This window comes from Penicillium hispanicum (genome assembly GCF_028827665.1).
Source record: "Penicillium hispanicum strain IBT 35686 chromosome Unknown utg000003l_segment0_segment0, whole genome shotgun sequence".
Lineage (NCBI taxonomy): Eukaryota > Fungi > Ascomycota > Eurotiomycetes > Eurotiales > Aspergillaceae > Penicillium > Penicillium hispanicum.
This window is the reverse complement of record NW_026623195.1, coordinates 3,558,697-3,573,257: the sequence shown is the minus strand read 5'-3', so window position 1 is coordinate 3,573,257 and position 14,561 is coordinate 3,558,697. Positions and strand designations below refer to the sequence as shown.

Sequence of the window (14,561 nt, the reverse complement as noted above, 5' to 3'; positions counted from 1 at the left end):
GTATTGCATATCTTGTCGGTGTCGGGACTTGTTCTGTTGGATTGAGTCCGACCTATTTTCGAATCGCAAAGGTATAGAAAGTTGCTTCTTCTTGAATGAGGTTTTTTTTTTGGTTTGATTTGAAAACATCAACATCATGATTATCAAAGCGATTCTTCTCTTGGCTACAAGCATTCTTGATTCTTCGCTGTATAAGATCATCCTCACTAGGTTCTCCTATCCACACACTCGCTAACATTCTTGATCAATCCCGGGGCAAATCATCCGGCCCAAACGAGTCCGGGAGCAACTGCATCGGTCAGTAAGTGTTGCTAGCAGTGACTTATAGGCAAGAAGGTATACAAACCTCGCCCATTGTCATAACCTTGTACGACCCCTCTGCATCGTACATGTACACTGGGAAGGACGGCGTCGTGAACTCGCGCATACTGATCTGTATCAGCACATATCTCTGTGGATGATGTATCATATAGACAGGGGTGACACGGAGCATGGAAGGGAAGAGACCTACAATTGTCGACACATGCCACAAGGCGACGCCCCCGGCTTGATATCTGTCGCGACCGCAATGGCCTTGAACTCCTTATGACCGGCCACCTAGCCATCAATGGTTACTCATTGACTGACGACGACCCGGCGCATCGTGACGGAGGGGGAAGGGACACAGGAGATGGACATACGACAGCAGTGCCAAACGCGACGCGCTCTGCACAGGTTCCCACGGGATACGCGACGTTCTCAACATTTGCGCCGACCACAAACTCCCCCGACGCGGTCAGGATGCATGCGCCGACGCGGAACTTGGAGTAAGGGCCTGGTCAGTGAGGATCAGCAGAGGGATCACTCGGCACGGATGGGGCACAGTATACAATATGCAGCTCCTTTGGCGGAAACGGCCTTGGTAGAGAGCATCTCCAGCTCTTGCGCCGAGATGGGCCCTTTGACGGGAGGCATAATAGCTGACGAGGGGAGATTTGGAAATGTTGGGAATGCTCCAAAGTCGCGAAGTGGTGGGTTAAAGCGGGGAGGAGCGGTTGGATTAGCGATGCTTATCGCCATCCATTATCAACTCAACTATATATCTTTCTCCGATGCGCAAGAACATTATCAGCGGCTTTCTTCTAGAAGACGAGCCACAGGTAAGTTCAAATATAAGGAAGCAATAGAGTCATACATTTCCCGACGAGAAAACCTGGCCATTCTATATCCAAGGCGGCGACTCCATGGCTAATCCTTCTCAAAACTGGTCACGTTGTCCTTGAAGGGCTTTGCGCCCAAAGCCTTCCAAACCATCCAACTGTCCAAGTCGGTCTTCTGCTTCATTGATACTAGCCACTCAGCCTCTCCATCAGTCATAAAAACAGCCGATCCCCCCTATCCAAACAAGATTAGCATTGGCATTGTGCCCAACCAGGGAGAGTCCTTACAAGACCTAGAGTGACTTTGGTAGTCCCCTCCCACCACTGCTGCTGGTATTCGATCTGCTGTCCGCCTCGAATGGCGCGGCAAATGTTATCTGCAACTATCTGTGCTTGCTGCATGGCCGAACGAGCATTCTTGAGATGCTCGGTCCATATCACATCGCCTGCCGCATAGATGCGATCGAATGCATCGTCTGCGACCTGCAATGAGGGTTTGACCCGGATATGCCCCGATGCAGAAAACGTTGTAGGGGACAGAAATCGAAGGAGCTCTGATCTTGGCTTCTGTCCGGTACATTTGATCTGGCCCTCAGAGTAAGTATATAGCGCCCGGGGAGAAAAGGAGAGGAGCAAGAAGCTAACCATATGATCAAAGTGAATGGAGCCATCGCTCAGCGTAATGTCGCCCGTGACGCCGTCGGGAATGACCGGCCTCTCTCCTAGCACAAGATGGACGCCCAGTTCCTCCATGGCCTTGTGGATGGCGCGGTGTAGCTTTATTCCATACCCGTCATACAGCAAGGCCTTGCGTGAATGAATCAGCGTTACGTTCTTTTCGGGATACTGTGCCTTTGCATCGGCCGCTAGTTCGACACCAGCAGGGCCGCCGCCCACGACGACGATGTCCCGTGCTTTTTGGAGCTGCTGTCGCTGATCCTGAAGGCCTCTCGATGCTTCGTCTTTGTCGGCGTGGGACAAGCGCGACGGGAGGGCGGCGGATGAGCCTGTTGTCCATACTAGATACTCGTAGTCGATCGATTCTCCTGATGCAACTTGGACTGTGCCTTGACCCCGGGGCGTGGAATTGGGACGAATGGATTCAACGGTATCTTGAATCCAACGGTAAGACCCGGATGGGGCTTTCAAATATGGACCGTAGGGAATAAAAGCTTTGTAGTCGTGCCCGTCCACCACACAAAACCTTGGGAGCACCCAGGTCAACTGGAAGTGACTGTTTTTCTCGATCACCACCACCCGGTATCCCGATGGGACTGCATTCACCAGGCATCGGGCCGCGTGGTATCCTGCAAAAGATGCGCCCACGATGACGATGTTTTTGGGCTCCGGTCCCGGTTTGTAGGTCAGTCGATGCAGAAACGACGAAAACCAGAGACGCAATCGGATCCCGGACTGCTTCAATACGACGCCGAGGACCTTGCCGACGAGGAGGATATGTGCCAGCATTTCGTTCTACTTTCCAGTGGCATCCCAAATGGTATCCTTGGTGCCGTTTTATGAGCTCGACCCGCGGAGACTCCACGGAGCGGAGGTGGACCGGCCGAGATGGTCTCATACAGAAGGGATCTAGGCAGTGGCCAGAATCCATTCGGATTCCCGTCAGCCCCGAATCATATGCCGACTCCGAGATAGTCGGGAAATTCATTCTCGACCGATCGATCCAATCCGTATGCTCTAGGTCGCCTACCATATCGCCCAGTACAGTTAGCTTAATGCCGATTTTTCTTCTTCTTCTTCTTTTGCATCTGTGCTCTATCCACCTTCACGATGGAGCGAGCACAAGGCAGGTCCCTGATTCTCCAACCCAGGTCTTGGGCCCGATCCGTTTGTAGGCCGAGTCCAGCGAATGGATGAATGCGATGGCGCCGGTGCCAAACAGGGGGCAAAGGTGTACACCATGAATGGCATCTTCCACTCTGGGATCCGCTTGGAAGCTACTGGACAGATGGTGAAAGCCAAGGAGACGAGCAGAATCACAAAAAGATGGAGACGATGCCGGCTCCAAGATGGCCATTGTAGTCATTGCCGGAAATAGCATAGTGACAGAGGACTTTTTTCCTTGCTGGCCGTTGTCAGGCTGAAATTGCTCCGTTGAAAGAAGATATTGTGTTCAGTGAGAGGAACGAAGCATAGACTAAGTATCTGCTTTGTCTTGCAGAGACGCCGATGTGAACCTTGATATCGACTTCTCGATTGTGAGATCGTCCCGGGTTTCCAGTAACCTTGGCATGACCGTTGCCAGGTCTCGACGCAGAGAGATGCAACGCATGGAAAGGTACCTAGGTAGGGCGGAATCGTCTCTCACTCGGCCCGGCGACGACGCAGTGTCCTAACCCCGCCGCTCTTTGCGCTGGTTGAACCACAGACACCTTCCTCATTCTGTCTGGTGAAGACCATACATAATAGCACAATTTGTGATCCTATCCAGCGGAGCATGTCAGAGATTCCCCCAGCAGAGGTCGTCAATGGCCGGAAGACCTTCATCCCCCTCGGTAAGGGTTTCGCTTCCTTCTGCAATGGCGGCGTCGGGGCTCAGATTGCACACTGCCAGAGAACAACCCCGAGGTGCTGTCACGTCTCTGCGATAATCTTGGGGTGGGCCCGGGACTCGCTTTCTACGACGTATTCTCCACGGATCCCGACTGGCTCGCAGAGATTCCTCGCCCGGTGCATGCGGTGATTCTGCTCTGTGACCGGCCTATCTACAACACCGCACGCGCTGCAGTGGAACCCACGATCGCAGAGTACCAGGGATCCGGCCCCGACGAGCCCATTGTGTGGATGAGGCAGACGATCGGTCACGCGTGTGGCCTCATGGCACTCCTGCACTGCATATTGAACCTGGACGGGGGGCGATATATCATCCCGGGATCCCAGCTCGCTGGGCTTCTCCAGCAGGCCATCCAGCTCGGGCCTCGTGAGAGAGCAGATCTGCTGTATCAGTCATCGTTCTTAGAGAAGGCATATATGGTGGCCGCATCCCGAGGAGCCTCGGCGGCTCCCTCGCCCCGGGAGGATAATTGTCATCACTTTATCGCGCTTGTTCAAAAAGACGGACAGGTGTGGGAGTTGAATGGGGCGATGAACGGGCCCTTCCTGCGCGGGACACTGGCAGGCGAGGACCTTCTGAGCGAGCGAGGGCTGGCCATGACTGTCCAGGAATTTCTGGATATTGCAGCTCAAGGAGGACATCAAGAGATGAGTATCGTGGCAGTCTCGGGGACGGGAGACAGGGTCAGAATGATTGATACAAATTAGCAATGAACAAGTGAGGTGGAAGGATCTGTTCCACTGAGAGAAGAGAAGCTAGGAATGGTAGAACCTTGGGAATGACGAACGCCGCGCAATTATGGTGTCCATGCCTAACTAAAACAAGAGTTGCTTTTTTTATGTATCTCTGGAGATCAATGGAGTATATACATTCTTCCAGTGCAGGTATCCCAGTTTAAGGCATAGGTGTGCGCGCCCATATAACCATCCGCGGGTACGAAGGAGCGCCAACGGCGAGCCTGTTTAAAGTGCAACAGATGATTCTTTTCCTCGAAGCAAATAGCAGAGCTGGGTATCTGGAAAGCCACTCTCCCCAAGACTCTCATTAATGCCATAGGTCAAGTTCGTGGGGATCATGGTGATGAGATTGGGACCACTACCGGAACATGGCTTGTCGACGAACCGCGAAACCCTGAGACAACTCACGCTTTTGCAGCAGGTCTCCAACCGCAGACACTGCACCATCGTCAAGTAAAACATAAGGTGGTAGAGCCGGAAGATATGGGCAATTTGACGACGGAGTCTGTTTTCTATCCAAATGGCATCACGGGGTATAGGAGTCAGCGACTATTCCACACGAGGACCGAAATATGTGCAGGTTTAAAATCTATATGCGGTCGAGGCGACTCATCCAAAATAGTATCGTAATCCTTCATAAACAGAGAAAATAAAGGCCGAGCTGGGAGCCGAGCGCGCACAGGTGATCCCGCACCCGCGATACATTCCCTGTAGGCCATGCTGTCTCCAGAGGCCTCGGCCCACGCCCCAAAAGGTCTGTCGCCCCCCGTCGACTGGGAGCAGCGAGAGGTCTGCAGTCTGCATGCGTGACTTGATCGTGTCGGCCGGGTAGAACAGAAAATTATAGCTGATCCCTGCCGTAGCTCCAGCGATCATTTGCTGGTACACGGGAAGGGAGTCAGCCGAGGACTGAGATGGCCAATACTTTCGGAAGAGCGATGAGACTCCTTCATAGCCGCCAAACCAAGCTGCACTGCCTCCGCTTTCCCGAATCAGGGTTCCAAGCTGGCCACGCCAGAACCCTAGTAGTCCCTCCTGACGAAACACAGCCGTGATAAGAGCAAGCGGACCTGGAGCCTTGTGCCCCGTTGACTCGATGGGGACCTGCATCTTGCATTTGATGAGCTCGATGGGGGTAAGGGCAAGCGACGTGATGGATCCCGAGGCTGCACCCGCTGCCACAAGGGCAGTCAAAGGTAGTTGTTCGGTTCCAGGGAAGACGGTAGCTTTCAAAGTATCTTGGATAATGCGATAGCTGAAAAACAAACAGCTCGTCTCCACGGCGGCGCCGGCCATCGGGGCACTGATGCCCCGGTATAGCCCCCGAACACCATCGGCCTGGAAGGATTGACGGAAACAGTCCAGTGGTCCTGTATAGCGGAGTGGCAGGTGTTCTGGTTGAGATTGCAGGCGGACCTTGACGGTGTCGAAGGGATACTCGATGAGCTTTCCTGCCATTCCTGCGGCCTGGAGCGCGGAAGATTAGCAAACACGTCTACACAGCCGCAGCTGAGGGGTGCAAAGTTCCTTACAGATCCGAAGACGATATCTTTCATCGCCTCCACTCCCTGGTTAGGTGGGAGAGAGGGGAGTTCCATAGATTCATCGCTGACGACCGTGATCGCATGCTCGGCCGCCGCCATCAAGGGATCCAACAGTCCAATTGGCACACACTCGCACACGCAGACAAAGGAGGCAAGTCCAATGTTATCGCAGGAGCATCGTTCGAAAGGAGAGCAGGGAAGAGGGAGGGGGGAGGGGAGGAGAAGGTTGAATTCGTCGCTTATGAGCGATTTGTTTCCGCGGCGAAGGTGGGGGGAGCGGTGTGACTGTCGGCCCAGCCCCGCCTGTAGAAGCGAAGCTGAAGAATAGGGGATTTGACACGCGGCAAATAGCGAATAGCGAACAGCGAACAGTGCCCCGTTTGGAAGGATGGAGCAGGTTAGGGAGAAAAAGCCAAGTGGAGCAGAATCAGGTCCGGGTTGCAAGTTTTCTGCTAGCGCCCGCCAAGCCCGGTTATCGATCAGATAATCTCCGAGTGAAAATTTCGGAGCGGATCGCGCGACACGCCCGCTTCTTCCCTTCACCTCTTTGTTCTCCACGAGTGCAACTGTGCAACCGGCTGAGCTTGTTAATTGGAGCATTATGTCCTCCTCTGAAACGCTGGCCGCTGCAACTGGCAGCGTTAGCAGCGCTGCCCCGGTCCAGGGCATACGCAAGAACGGTATGCGTCCCCCTCTCCTTCTTCCCCAAGCAACTCCGAAAAATTCCCCACCGGCCTCGGTCTTCATTTCCCGACTAACCCCAAGTCCTTCAGGCAAAAACTGGCATGACTCTAAGAAGCCGTTCCGCCCCAATGCGGGCTTGACGTCTTACGCTAAACGACAGGAAGCTCGTAAGCACCAAGAAGCTGTCAAGGAACGGGAGCGCGAGATGAAGGAGGAGAAGGAGGCCGAGCGACAGGTAAGCTGGTGGTGATTCCTTTTCTTCCCGTTTTCTTTTTAACTTTTCATTCTACGTTTTCTATTTTCTTCTGTCATGTTTCACCGTTCGCTCCCCCGACTAACACTAGCTTCCTTCTGCCAGGCCCATATTCAGCGCATTAAGGACCGTCGAGCTGCTAAGGAGGAGAAGGCACGCTACGAAAAGATGGCAGAGAAGATGCATCGCAAACGGGTCGAGCGACTGAAGCGCCGCGAGAAGCGCAACAAACTGCTCAGCTCGTGAGGTCTTGAGCACGACCTTCTTTCTCTCCCGCCATCCTCCCTATCTATCACGACACAAAAAACCATGCATGTACATCGCCTCCGGTTGATGGTGGTCTTGATGCCTCGGGGCATAAATAGAGATCAACAGGCAAACGAGGCTCGGGCTGTTGGGTTACCGGCGTTTCCTAGGTGTGTGGGTTTCCAAGGGACTTGATTCCATCGCGAGCGAGCCAATTTTACGACTGTCTATAATTCTGCATTGCTCTATCTGTGTCTCTTTCTCTTCTCATGTACCCGTAGAAAAAGCACGTATTCAGCAATGTGTCTTATTTCATGTCGATCTCTCCAATGCATTGATCGCCTCTGCACGACGTCGATCTGCATCGGCGCTCCAACTGGCCTTGGCGTCATCGCCCACTCTCCCATTCTTCACACTCGACCTTGCACGCTTCTATAGGCCTTGCCCCCAGCCTGTTGATCAGGCCCTGCGACTCGAAAGGACACAGCTTAGAGTGTGCTGATATGGAACCCCATCCCAACCCCCCTTTGCCCCTTTCCTCCACCAGAAAACCCTCCACTACCTTCCCTCTGACCCATGGATCCGCTCCCAGTCAACGGCCCAAGGACCAGCAGAGCCTTGACCAGCCATTTGCATATCAGCCAGAGAACATCTGGGCCCACCGGCGGTCCTCGCGACGTGTCCATAGTCAGGCTGATGGAGAAACCTCCCCAGGGCCTGTCCTCACCGGCTCCCATTCCCGACACTCCCCTCATCATCACCACCACCGCCACCATATCGACCCGTTGGATCTCGACGGACCCAAATCACATCATCGGCACAAGCATAGCAAGTCGCGGGAAATCCGCCTCCCGCGGCCCATGAGCCAACTTGCATCCTCCGCGAGTGCACGGGGGCTGCTACCAGCCTGGTCGAGTAGCAGGGACAAGGACCGTGAGGGTGATGACGGACTGCTTCGACCAATCACGCGGGAGACGACTCGATCACGATGGGGTTCCGACTCCACGACTGGATTGGGGACAGGCAGCCGCCGGGGCAGCCTCCTGGACACGCCAGAACAGCATGAACGGCTAGGGCCCATTCGGCGCCAGGAGATACAATCCATAGAAGACCTAGAGCAAGTGAAGAAACGGAGGAAACAGGGCGAAGAGTGAGGATCTAGCATCATTCGCCATGCATCAGACCTATGCACTGACGATTCATCAAAAGGTATCTGCGGTCCGCACTCTCTTCCATCGGAACACTAGCGACAGACCTCACCCGACGGCTCGACTACACATACTACAACTTGCTAGAGAAGGTCACTGCCCTGAATTCGACGATTGGGTCGTTTCAGGAACTCTCCGATTCCGCGTCTGTCCTTCTCAACGATTTCGAGCGCGAAACAGCCGGACTTGACCAAGAGACTCGCAAACAAATCAACGACCTGAAGGGGTTCGAGCCTCAGATCCAGAAAGCAGACGCGCTGGAGGCGCGAATGAAGGTGGGACGGAAGCGGGTGGAGGGTCTGGGCACTCGACTCGAAAGTGTCCGACGCGAGATTGACAGTTGGGAGAAGAGAGAGTTTGAATGGCAGTCTCGCGTCAGCCGACGGCTTCGTATCTTCTGGGCTGTCGTAACCAGCGCGCTACTGGTGCTCGTGCTGGCTCTGGTCCTTCAACACTGGCCCGCGCTCAGTTTACCGAGCGAGAACCTTCCGCCTTTGACGGAGACCTTGAATCGGTCTTCTCCTGGTGCCCCCGATCCATCTGATACATGGGAGTCGGTCCTCGGTCTCAACGCCCCCAAAAGCCAACCGGGTTCGTCGTGGTATCCATCAAGTCTAGCGGATCGCCGCCAGAGCCTTGAGCACGCGGCGCCGAGTGTTACGTTGATGACTAGTTCCCAAGATCAACCCGACGCAGCGCCCACGGAGCATGATCCTCTGCGCGTGTTGGATGAGCTTTGAACTGGCGCGGCCTACCATATTATGGCTTTGGAGTGTAGCTAATGTGCTACCTGCTTCCATTGTGTTTTTTTGTTAAAGAAAATTTCAGTCATGTCATGATACCCTCTCCGCAAATGCATTCGTTGTCGTCGTCAGAGCGCCTCCTCGAAATTGGCTCTCACGAACTGCTTTTCTTCTTCTTGTCCTCCACGAGCTCGATGTTCGCCTCGGGTACCTTGCTTCCGTATACCTCCAGCAGCCACTCCTTAACGTCCTCACTCACGTCACCCTGCACTGTGATCTCCTCGGCCCCGGCCGGCGACCGGGTCATTGACGATCCCGTCGCAAATTTCTTCCCGAGCTCCTTGGCGAGCTTTTTGTTTTCAAGCCCGAAAACCTCCAGACCCATTATGACGGTGACGTGCTTGCGCTTGTTGCGTTCGACGCGCTTGATAATGACCTTGGACGCCGCTTTACGCTCCGCGTCTCGTTGTTCATTCTGTGCGGCCTTTGCCTCCTTCTTGGCAGCATCCTTTGCGGCGCGTTCTTGGGCGGATACCGAGAGGGTGGAGAGGTTGGCCGTCAGTGCATCTGGAACTAGCGATTAGGCCATGCATTCCAAAGGAGAAGAAAGGAGAGAGATCAGAGACCCATCCCGTGCAGGGAGCGAGAATGAGCAGCGCAGGAGAATTAGGCCTTACCCTCCGAGTAAATCCGAGCCCAAAGGTCAGCGTGTTTGTCTTTCAGCCAATCCTCGCATTTCTTTGCGGTCCCGCCGAACTCGCAGTACTACATATGCCGGGTCGGTCAATGGCGTCGTCCGAGTCAGGTGGGGCAGAAGGAGGGGAGAGCGAGAGCAATTTTCACTCCAGGAATCGATCATACCTCCGGGGGAAGTGTGCATACTATTCAGAGTCGATTCCGTCAGCGTTGAAATTTCGGGGTCGAGCTTGGGAAGGTTCCGCAGACGAAAGCTCCCACAGAAACCCAGCAGGGCGGCACGGGGGGGTAACTCACCTCCACAATATACGACGTGTCGGGCCTGGGGCTCGACGGGGCCTGAGTCTGCCACCTCAGCCATATTTTTCACTTGGGGGGGGGGGGGGGGGGGGATTGTCAACAGTTGACGCTCGACGACGTTTTGTCTAGACCGTCGCCTGCGACTGCGCGCCCGCGGGGACGAGGGGCAGCGGTGACGCTAGGCCCCGTTGGGTAATATTCTGGTCATGTGATCTCAAATGCGCGTTTTCGGTTGGTCGAAAATGAGACTGGTGGGTCTGTCGGTACAGACCTATACATATATGGAGAGTTCCAAGGTTGGGAGATACACTCCGAGATATCATACCTACAGTGTCTGACATGTCGGGGTATCGACCTTCTGCTCGATGCGAATGACAGCGTGCAGGTTGGAGTTGTGCCTCCATTATTATGCAGGCAATACATATCTATGTAGGATCCAGAATAGCTCGGTACTACGGCCGGTAGAAGTATAGCCTAATGAGCATCGTGTTATAGGTACGCGCGGCAACAGACGACAGACGACATCCATAACATAGGAGATAGGGGATGTATGCTCCGTTGTTCTCGGTCGATCATGGGAATCCATTTGTCGATCTCTTCGTTTCTATTCAGTCTTTGCACCACCCACCTGCCCCAACCCCGCTTCTAGTGGCGCAAGAAAAGAATGACAAAAGAAACTTTCTGGGGGTGTCCCATTGGGGGCGGGGATTCCAACTGTTGTTATGGTCTCGCCCTGGGGAAGAGAGAAGAGGAAACGACCCTCGCCCTAGTCCATTTGTCAATGGGGCCAATGCAGCGGCCACCCATGCCGGGCCGTTGAGGTGCATTCGTGCGAAGTACTCGCAGGCCGAATAAAGGCCCTAGACACGCCAATTGGTGCCGGGATAATGGTACACAGGGGAAAGAAAAGGGCGGAGAGATAGTCACAGGGACGGTTGAGTTGATCACAATATCCGTTCTCTCCTCTACATTGGGTCCAACGTGTTGGGAGAAGTGAGAGCAATTCCACCCATACGATCAATCCAAGGCAGCCCGAAAGCCGGCTAGGACAAGTTTCCGGAGGCTCCCTTCGGCGGCCATAGTCGGCTAGGAAGATCCTGTGCCGTAGGAAATTTTGTTCCGAATGACCAATAGGGGCCCGGGTATCCGACGGGCGTTTTTTATTTTTTTTTATTTTTATTTTTTTTTTAAAAAAAAAAATTGGAAGTGTGTAAAGTCGTTGGGGAGGGAAGAGCGTGGGGTTTGTCGCGTCAATTGGCACATCCCGCTTATCATGCACGGGATGAGGTTGCGTCTCCGCGGGGGAGATGAGGATCTGGAGATGGCTGGGCCAGAACATGGGTCTGATAGTGGCAAAGTGAGGGGGGCGTTTCACTCTGGGGCTCGACCAGGGCCTGGGCTATAACGAGGCGGTCTTATGCAGCGGTGCGACGACGACACTGGCTCGCAAGCTCAATCATGAGAGGGTTTAAGTTGGGGCCAACCACGGTCTTCATGCACCCGCAGAGACCAAAGGCAATTCTTGCCCAGATGTACGAAGAACCTAAGAGGCGAACGGGGTGGTTGGGCCTAGATTGGATGCCGAGACATTCTCGAATATGGCAGCTATCTATACTAGTGGGATCAGGATATCGATATGTACTCAAGCTTGGCAAATGAACAGCCATGGATGCGCCAGGCATGAAAAGGACTACATTATACAGTAGTAGATGTATGAATCGGAAAAGACCTACGATTCTTGATCCGTGTTGATCGTCACTGCTCATCGCAACGCGCCTTCTCGTTCTCGCTCTCGCTCTCTGACCAGCGGCCCGTGCTGCAAGTGGCGTCGGCCGCATCGAGTCTCCCATCTCGGCCCGTCGATCGGAGAGAACGGACTCGCGGTGCACCGCACGGTCCTTTGGTGTGTTTTGAATCTGGGATGGTCAACGAGGCCAACCTCGGCGGCGAGCGTTGCAAAGATCCGGATAGCAGGATGGTCCGGCTGGGCGAGAAAAAGAGCGAACCATCCAATCCGGATCGGGTCCCGTCTCCCATCTCGGTCATCGCTACGTAGCGTACCATCGCCATCGCCAGAGAGGTCTACTCTAGCAATGGAAGACAGTTCCCTCTCCAAACCCCACGTCGATGATGTGCGACCCCAAGTCGGTGCTCAGACCTAACCTGCATGGTCTGGCTGTATGGTATCTGTGATGCCCCGACGGTTTCGCGAACGTTAAACCCCCTGCTCCACAGTGGGGAGGCGCGCATTAGGGGATTCTCGTCCCGGATTTCGTGTCTGTACGCGAGGGAAGTCGATGCATTCGAGGCAGGGAGCGAGCAAGCAAGCGAGAGGGAGAGCAGATAGAGATCACGGTCGAGATAGAGAGAAGACAGATATGGGGGGATCTAGTGGCGCATATAACGGATGGCCGGATCCGGCGTATCCTTTTGTGTCACCACTTTCTTTTCATCATCGTCTTCCCAATTCTTCTGGTTATCATCGCTCGCTCTCCGCTTCTCCACGAATTCCTCCTTCTCATCCGCCCGACCCGCACTTTCTTCTTATTCCTACTCCCCCACATCTACCCATCCCTATATCCCGGTTATCTCTCGATCGCCTCCCATCTCGTGGGTGATGGCCCTGCCTCTATAATTCCTCTCTCGCCCTTGCAGCCCTCTACGCCGGTTCATTCGGGGAGATGACGGCGGTGCTGGCTCCCCGCGACCAGCATTCGCAGTCACAAATTCCCCCGGATCTCCTGCAATCCCCCACCGCGCAACGATACTTCCTCGAGGACAACGGCTTTGCGATCAAATCACCCATGCAACATGAGTCTTCAACCCGGGAGTGTTCCAGCCCCGTCGCAACGACTCTCTCCTCCGCCTCGCCCTCGCCGACCTTTGCCCCGGCCGCCCAAAACCACCTTACCTACAGCCCCACCACTTTCAGCACATTCTCCTTGGACGATGACTTGATCCTCCCCTCGTACGATGCCGACTCCGCGGCCCATTCGGCTGGTCACGAGGAGCCCGACGTCCTGAGCGAGGTGTCCGTAGAGGCCTCCACTTCCCCCGTCCCCTGGACCTGCGGAACCCCGGCCGCCGACGATACCTCCATCGAGGTCGAGCCCTCTCGACATGTAGATTATCTCTCCCATGATTGGCGGGAAGAAGACATCTGGGCATCCTGGCGGTATGTGACTGCCCGGAAGAGCGACTACAGCAATGGCGTGCGACTGGAAAACGCGTCGTGGAGAACATGGGCCAAGGCCAAGAATCACCTCGGGACCATCTCTCCGGAGACGTTGAATTGGTGAGTGATTCAATGGCTGCTGGCTTCTCGCCCAGTTTCCACGGCTAACTCTTGTGGATTGCAGGCTGAAGGACTGTGATGTGACGTGGCTCTATGGTCCTCTGAAGACGTCGAGTTCGAGTGACGCCGTGGTGTCGGATGCGTCGCCGCCACCCAGTCGACTCGATACTCCCAACTCTTATCTCGAACGAAAACCCATCTTGAAGAAAAGAACTGCATCGGAGACCATTCTACAACAGTCACTATCCCAGCACACACTCCTGCAACATGCGGGAGCGATTCTCAAGGCGCAAGAGGCCGAGCATGGCTGGACACGACCCCCATTTCCCCGGTCCAACACCGATCTAGACCAAATCCATCACCGAACAGGAAGTTCCACCTATTCCCTTGGGGGCACGCTCACTGCCTCGTCCTCGTCGGGGTTAACATCCCCAAGTGAGCGCCGCCACATCCATTTCAACAACGAAGTGGTCCAATGTATCGCCGTGGAGGCCAAAGAGGGCGACGACGAGGACGGCTGGCCCGTAGCCTTAAACGAAGAGTCGTCATCAGATGACGATATCGTCATGATGCAACAAATTTCGAGCAACGCGTCCATCAGCAACCGGACCACCCCGCGAAATAGCTTCGGCAGCGAGAGCAAGACGATCGCGCCCCTTCCATCAACGACTCTTAAATACCGCGGAGACACCCCGGAATCGCGCGGTGGTTCCATTCTTGATCGCTGGACCACTCAACCCCCTTCATCTACCCTGTCACCCACCCCGTCTGTGGAGACCTTGCGGCCCTCGCCGTCATCGACGTCGGCCAATTTTCTCCTTGACGAGGACGACGAGGACCCCAGTCTGGACTTTACCGGTCATTACACAAATCAAAATCAGCCGTGGTTCGTCCCCGAGGCTGAGGACGAATTGTCTGATCGTCCACTGCGGCTAACTGCGTCCGGCATGTTCATGCCCTACAATGAGGGCGAGGGCGAGGGCGAGGGCGAGCTCGTCAGTAATGGCCTTCTGGGCCGAGTCGTTGATACCGTTAATACAGCTCGGGACATTGCTCATGTTATCTGGAATGTTGGTTGGCGTCGATGACCTCTTTGTTGTCCATGGATGATGGATGGGCTAGGCAGGTTTCCTAGCTCATTTTG

The 14,561-nt window shown here is 54.7% G+C and overlaps 8 protein-coding genes across 8 annotated transcripts; 4 read left to right on the top strand and 4 right to left on the bottom strand.

Moving 5' to 3' along the window:
* Positions 1-244: 244 nt before the first annotated feature.
* Positions 245-954, bottom strand: N7459_003729 (cytidine deaminase; the record flags this gene model as incomplete). Its single annotated transcript, XM_056942913.1, has 5 exons — positions 245-289; positions 347-428; positions 512-597; positions 681-814; positions 870-954. The coding sequence occupies 5 exons, from the start codon at positions 952-954 to the stop codon at positions 245-247; spliced, it is 432 nt and encodes a 143-aa protein (XP_056802796.1).
* A 273-nt stretch (positions 955-1,227) lies between these two features.
* On the bottom strand, positions 1,228-2,606 carry N7459_003728 (uncharacterized protein; the record flags this gene model as incomplete). The annotated part of the gene is made up of 2 exons (XM_056942912.1): positions 1,228-1,374; positions 1,428-2,606. 2 exons carry the CDS (start codon positions 2,604-2,606, stop codon positions 1,228-1,230), a joined length of 1,326 nt encoding a protein of 441 aa, XP_056802795.1.
* A 988-nt stretch (positions 2,607-3,594) lies between these two features.
* On the top strand, positions 3,595-4,418 carry N7459_003727 (ubiquitin carboxyl-terminal hydrolase; the record flags this gene model as incomplete). Its single annotated transcript, XM_056942911.1, has 2 exons — positions 3,595-3,652; positions 3,712-4,418. 2 exons carry the CDS (start codon positions 3,595-3,597, stop codon positions 4,416-4,418), a joined length of 765 nt encoding a protein of 254 aa, XP_056802794.1.
* A 639-nt stretch (positions 4,419-5,057) lies between these two features.
* amcA (putative mitochondrial ornithine carrier protein AmcA/Ort1) lies at positions 5,058-6,091 on the bottom strand (the record flags this gene model as incomplete). Its single annotated transcript, XM_056942910.1, has 2 exons — positions 5,058-5,915; positions 5,981-6,091. 2 exons carry the CDS (start codon positions 6,089-6,091, stop codon positions 5,058-5,060), a joined length of 969 nt encoding a protein of 322 aa, XP_056802793.1.
* Positions 6,092-6,593: 502 nt separating this feature from the next.
* On the top strand, positions 6,594-7,175 carry N7459_003725 (CGR1 family protein; the record flags this gene model as incomplete). Its single annotated transcript, XM_056942909.1, has 3 exons — positions 6,594-6,672; positions 6,766-6,911; positions 7,035-7,175. The coding sequence occupies 3 exons, from the start codon at positions 6,594-6,596 to the stop codon at positions 7,173-7,175; spliced, it is 366 nt and encodes a 121-aa protein (XP_056802792.1).
* Positions 7,176-7,678: 503 nt separating this feature from the next.
* N7459_003724 (uncharacterized protein) lies at positions 7,679-9,123 on the top strand (the record flags this gene model as incomplete). The annotated part of the gene is made up of 2 exons (XM_056942908.1): positions 7,679-8,325; positions 8,385-9,123. 2 exons carry the CDS (start codon positions 7,679-7,681, stop codon positions 9,121-9,123), a joined length of 1,386 nt encoding a protein of 461 aa, XP_056802791.1.
* Positions 9,124-9,280: 157 nt separating this feature from the next.
* On the bottom strand, positions 9,281-10,183 carry tma22 (putative RNA binding protein Tma22; the record flags this gene model as incomplete). The annotated part of the gene is made up of 2 exons (XM_056942907.1): positions 9,281-9,693; positions 10,009-10,183. The coding sequence occupies 2 exons, from the start codon at positions 10,181-10,183 to the stop codon at positions 9,281-9,283; spliced, it is 588 nt and encodes a 195-aa protein (XP_056802790.1).
* A 2,620-nt stretch (positions 10,184-12,803) lies between these two features.
* Positions 12,804-14,505, top strand: N7459_003722 (protein phosphatase regulator REG1; the record flags this gene model as incomplete). The annotated part of the gene is made up of 2 exons (XM_056942906.1): positions 12,804-13,417; positions 13,482-14,505. 2 exons carry the CDS (start codon positions 12,804-12,806, stop codon positions 14,503-14,505), a joined length of 1,638 nt encoding a protein of 545 aa, XP_056802789.1.
* Between the last annotated feature and the right edge of the window lie 56 nt (positions 14,506-14,561).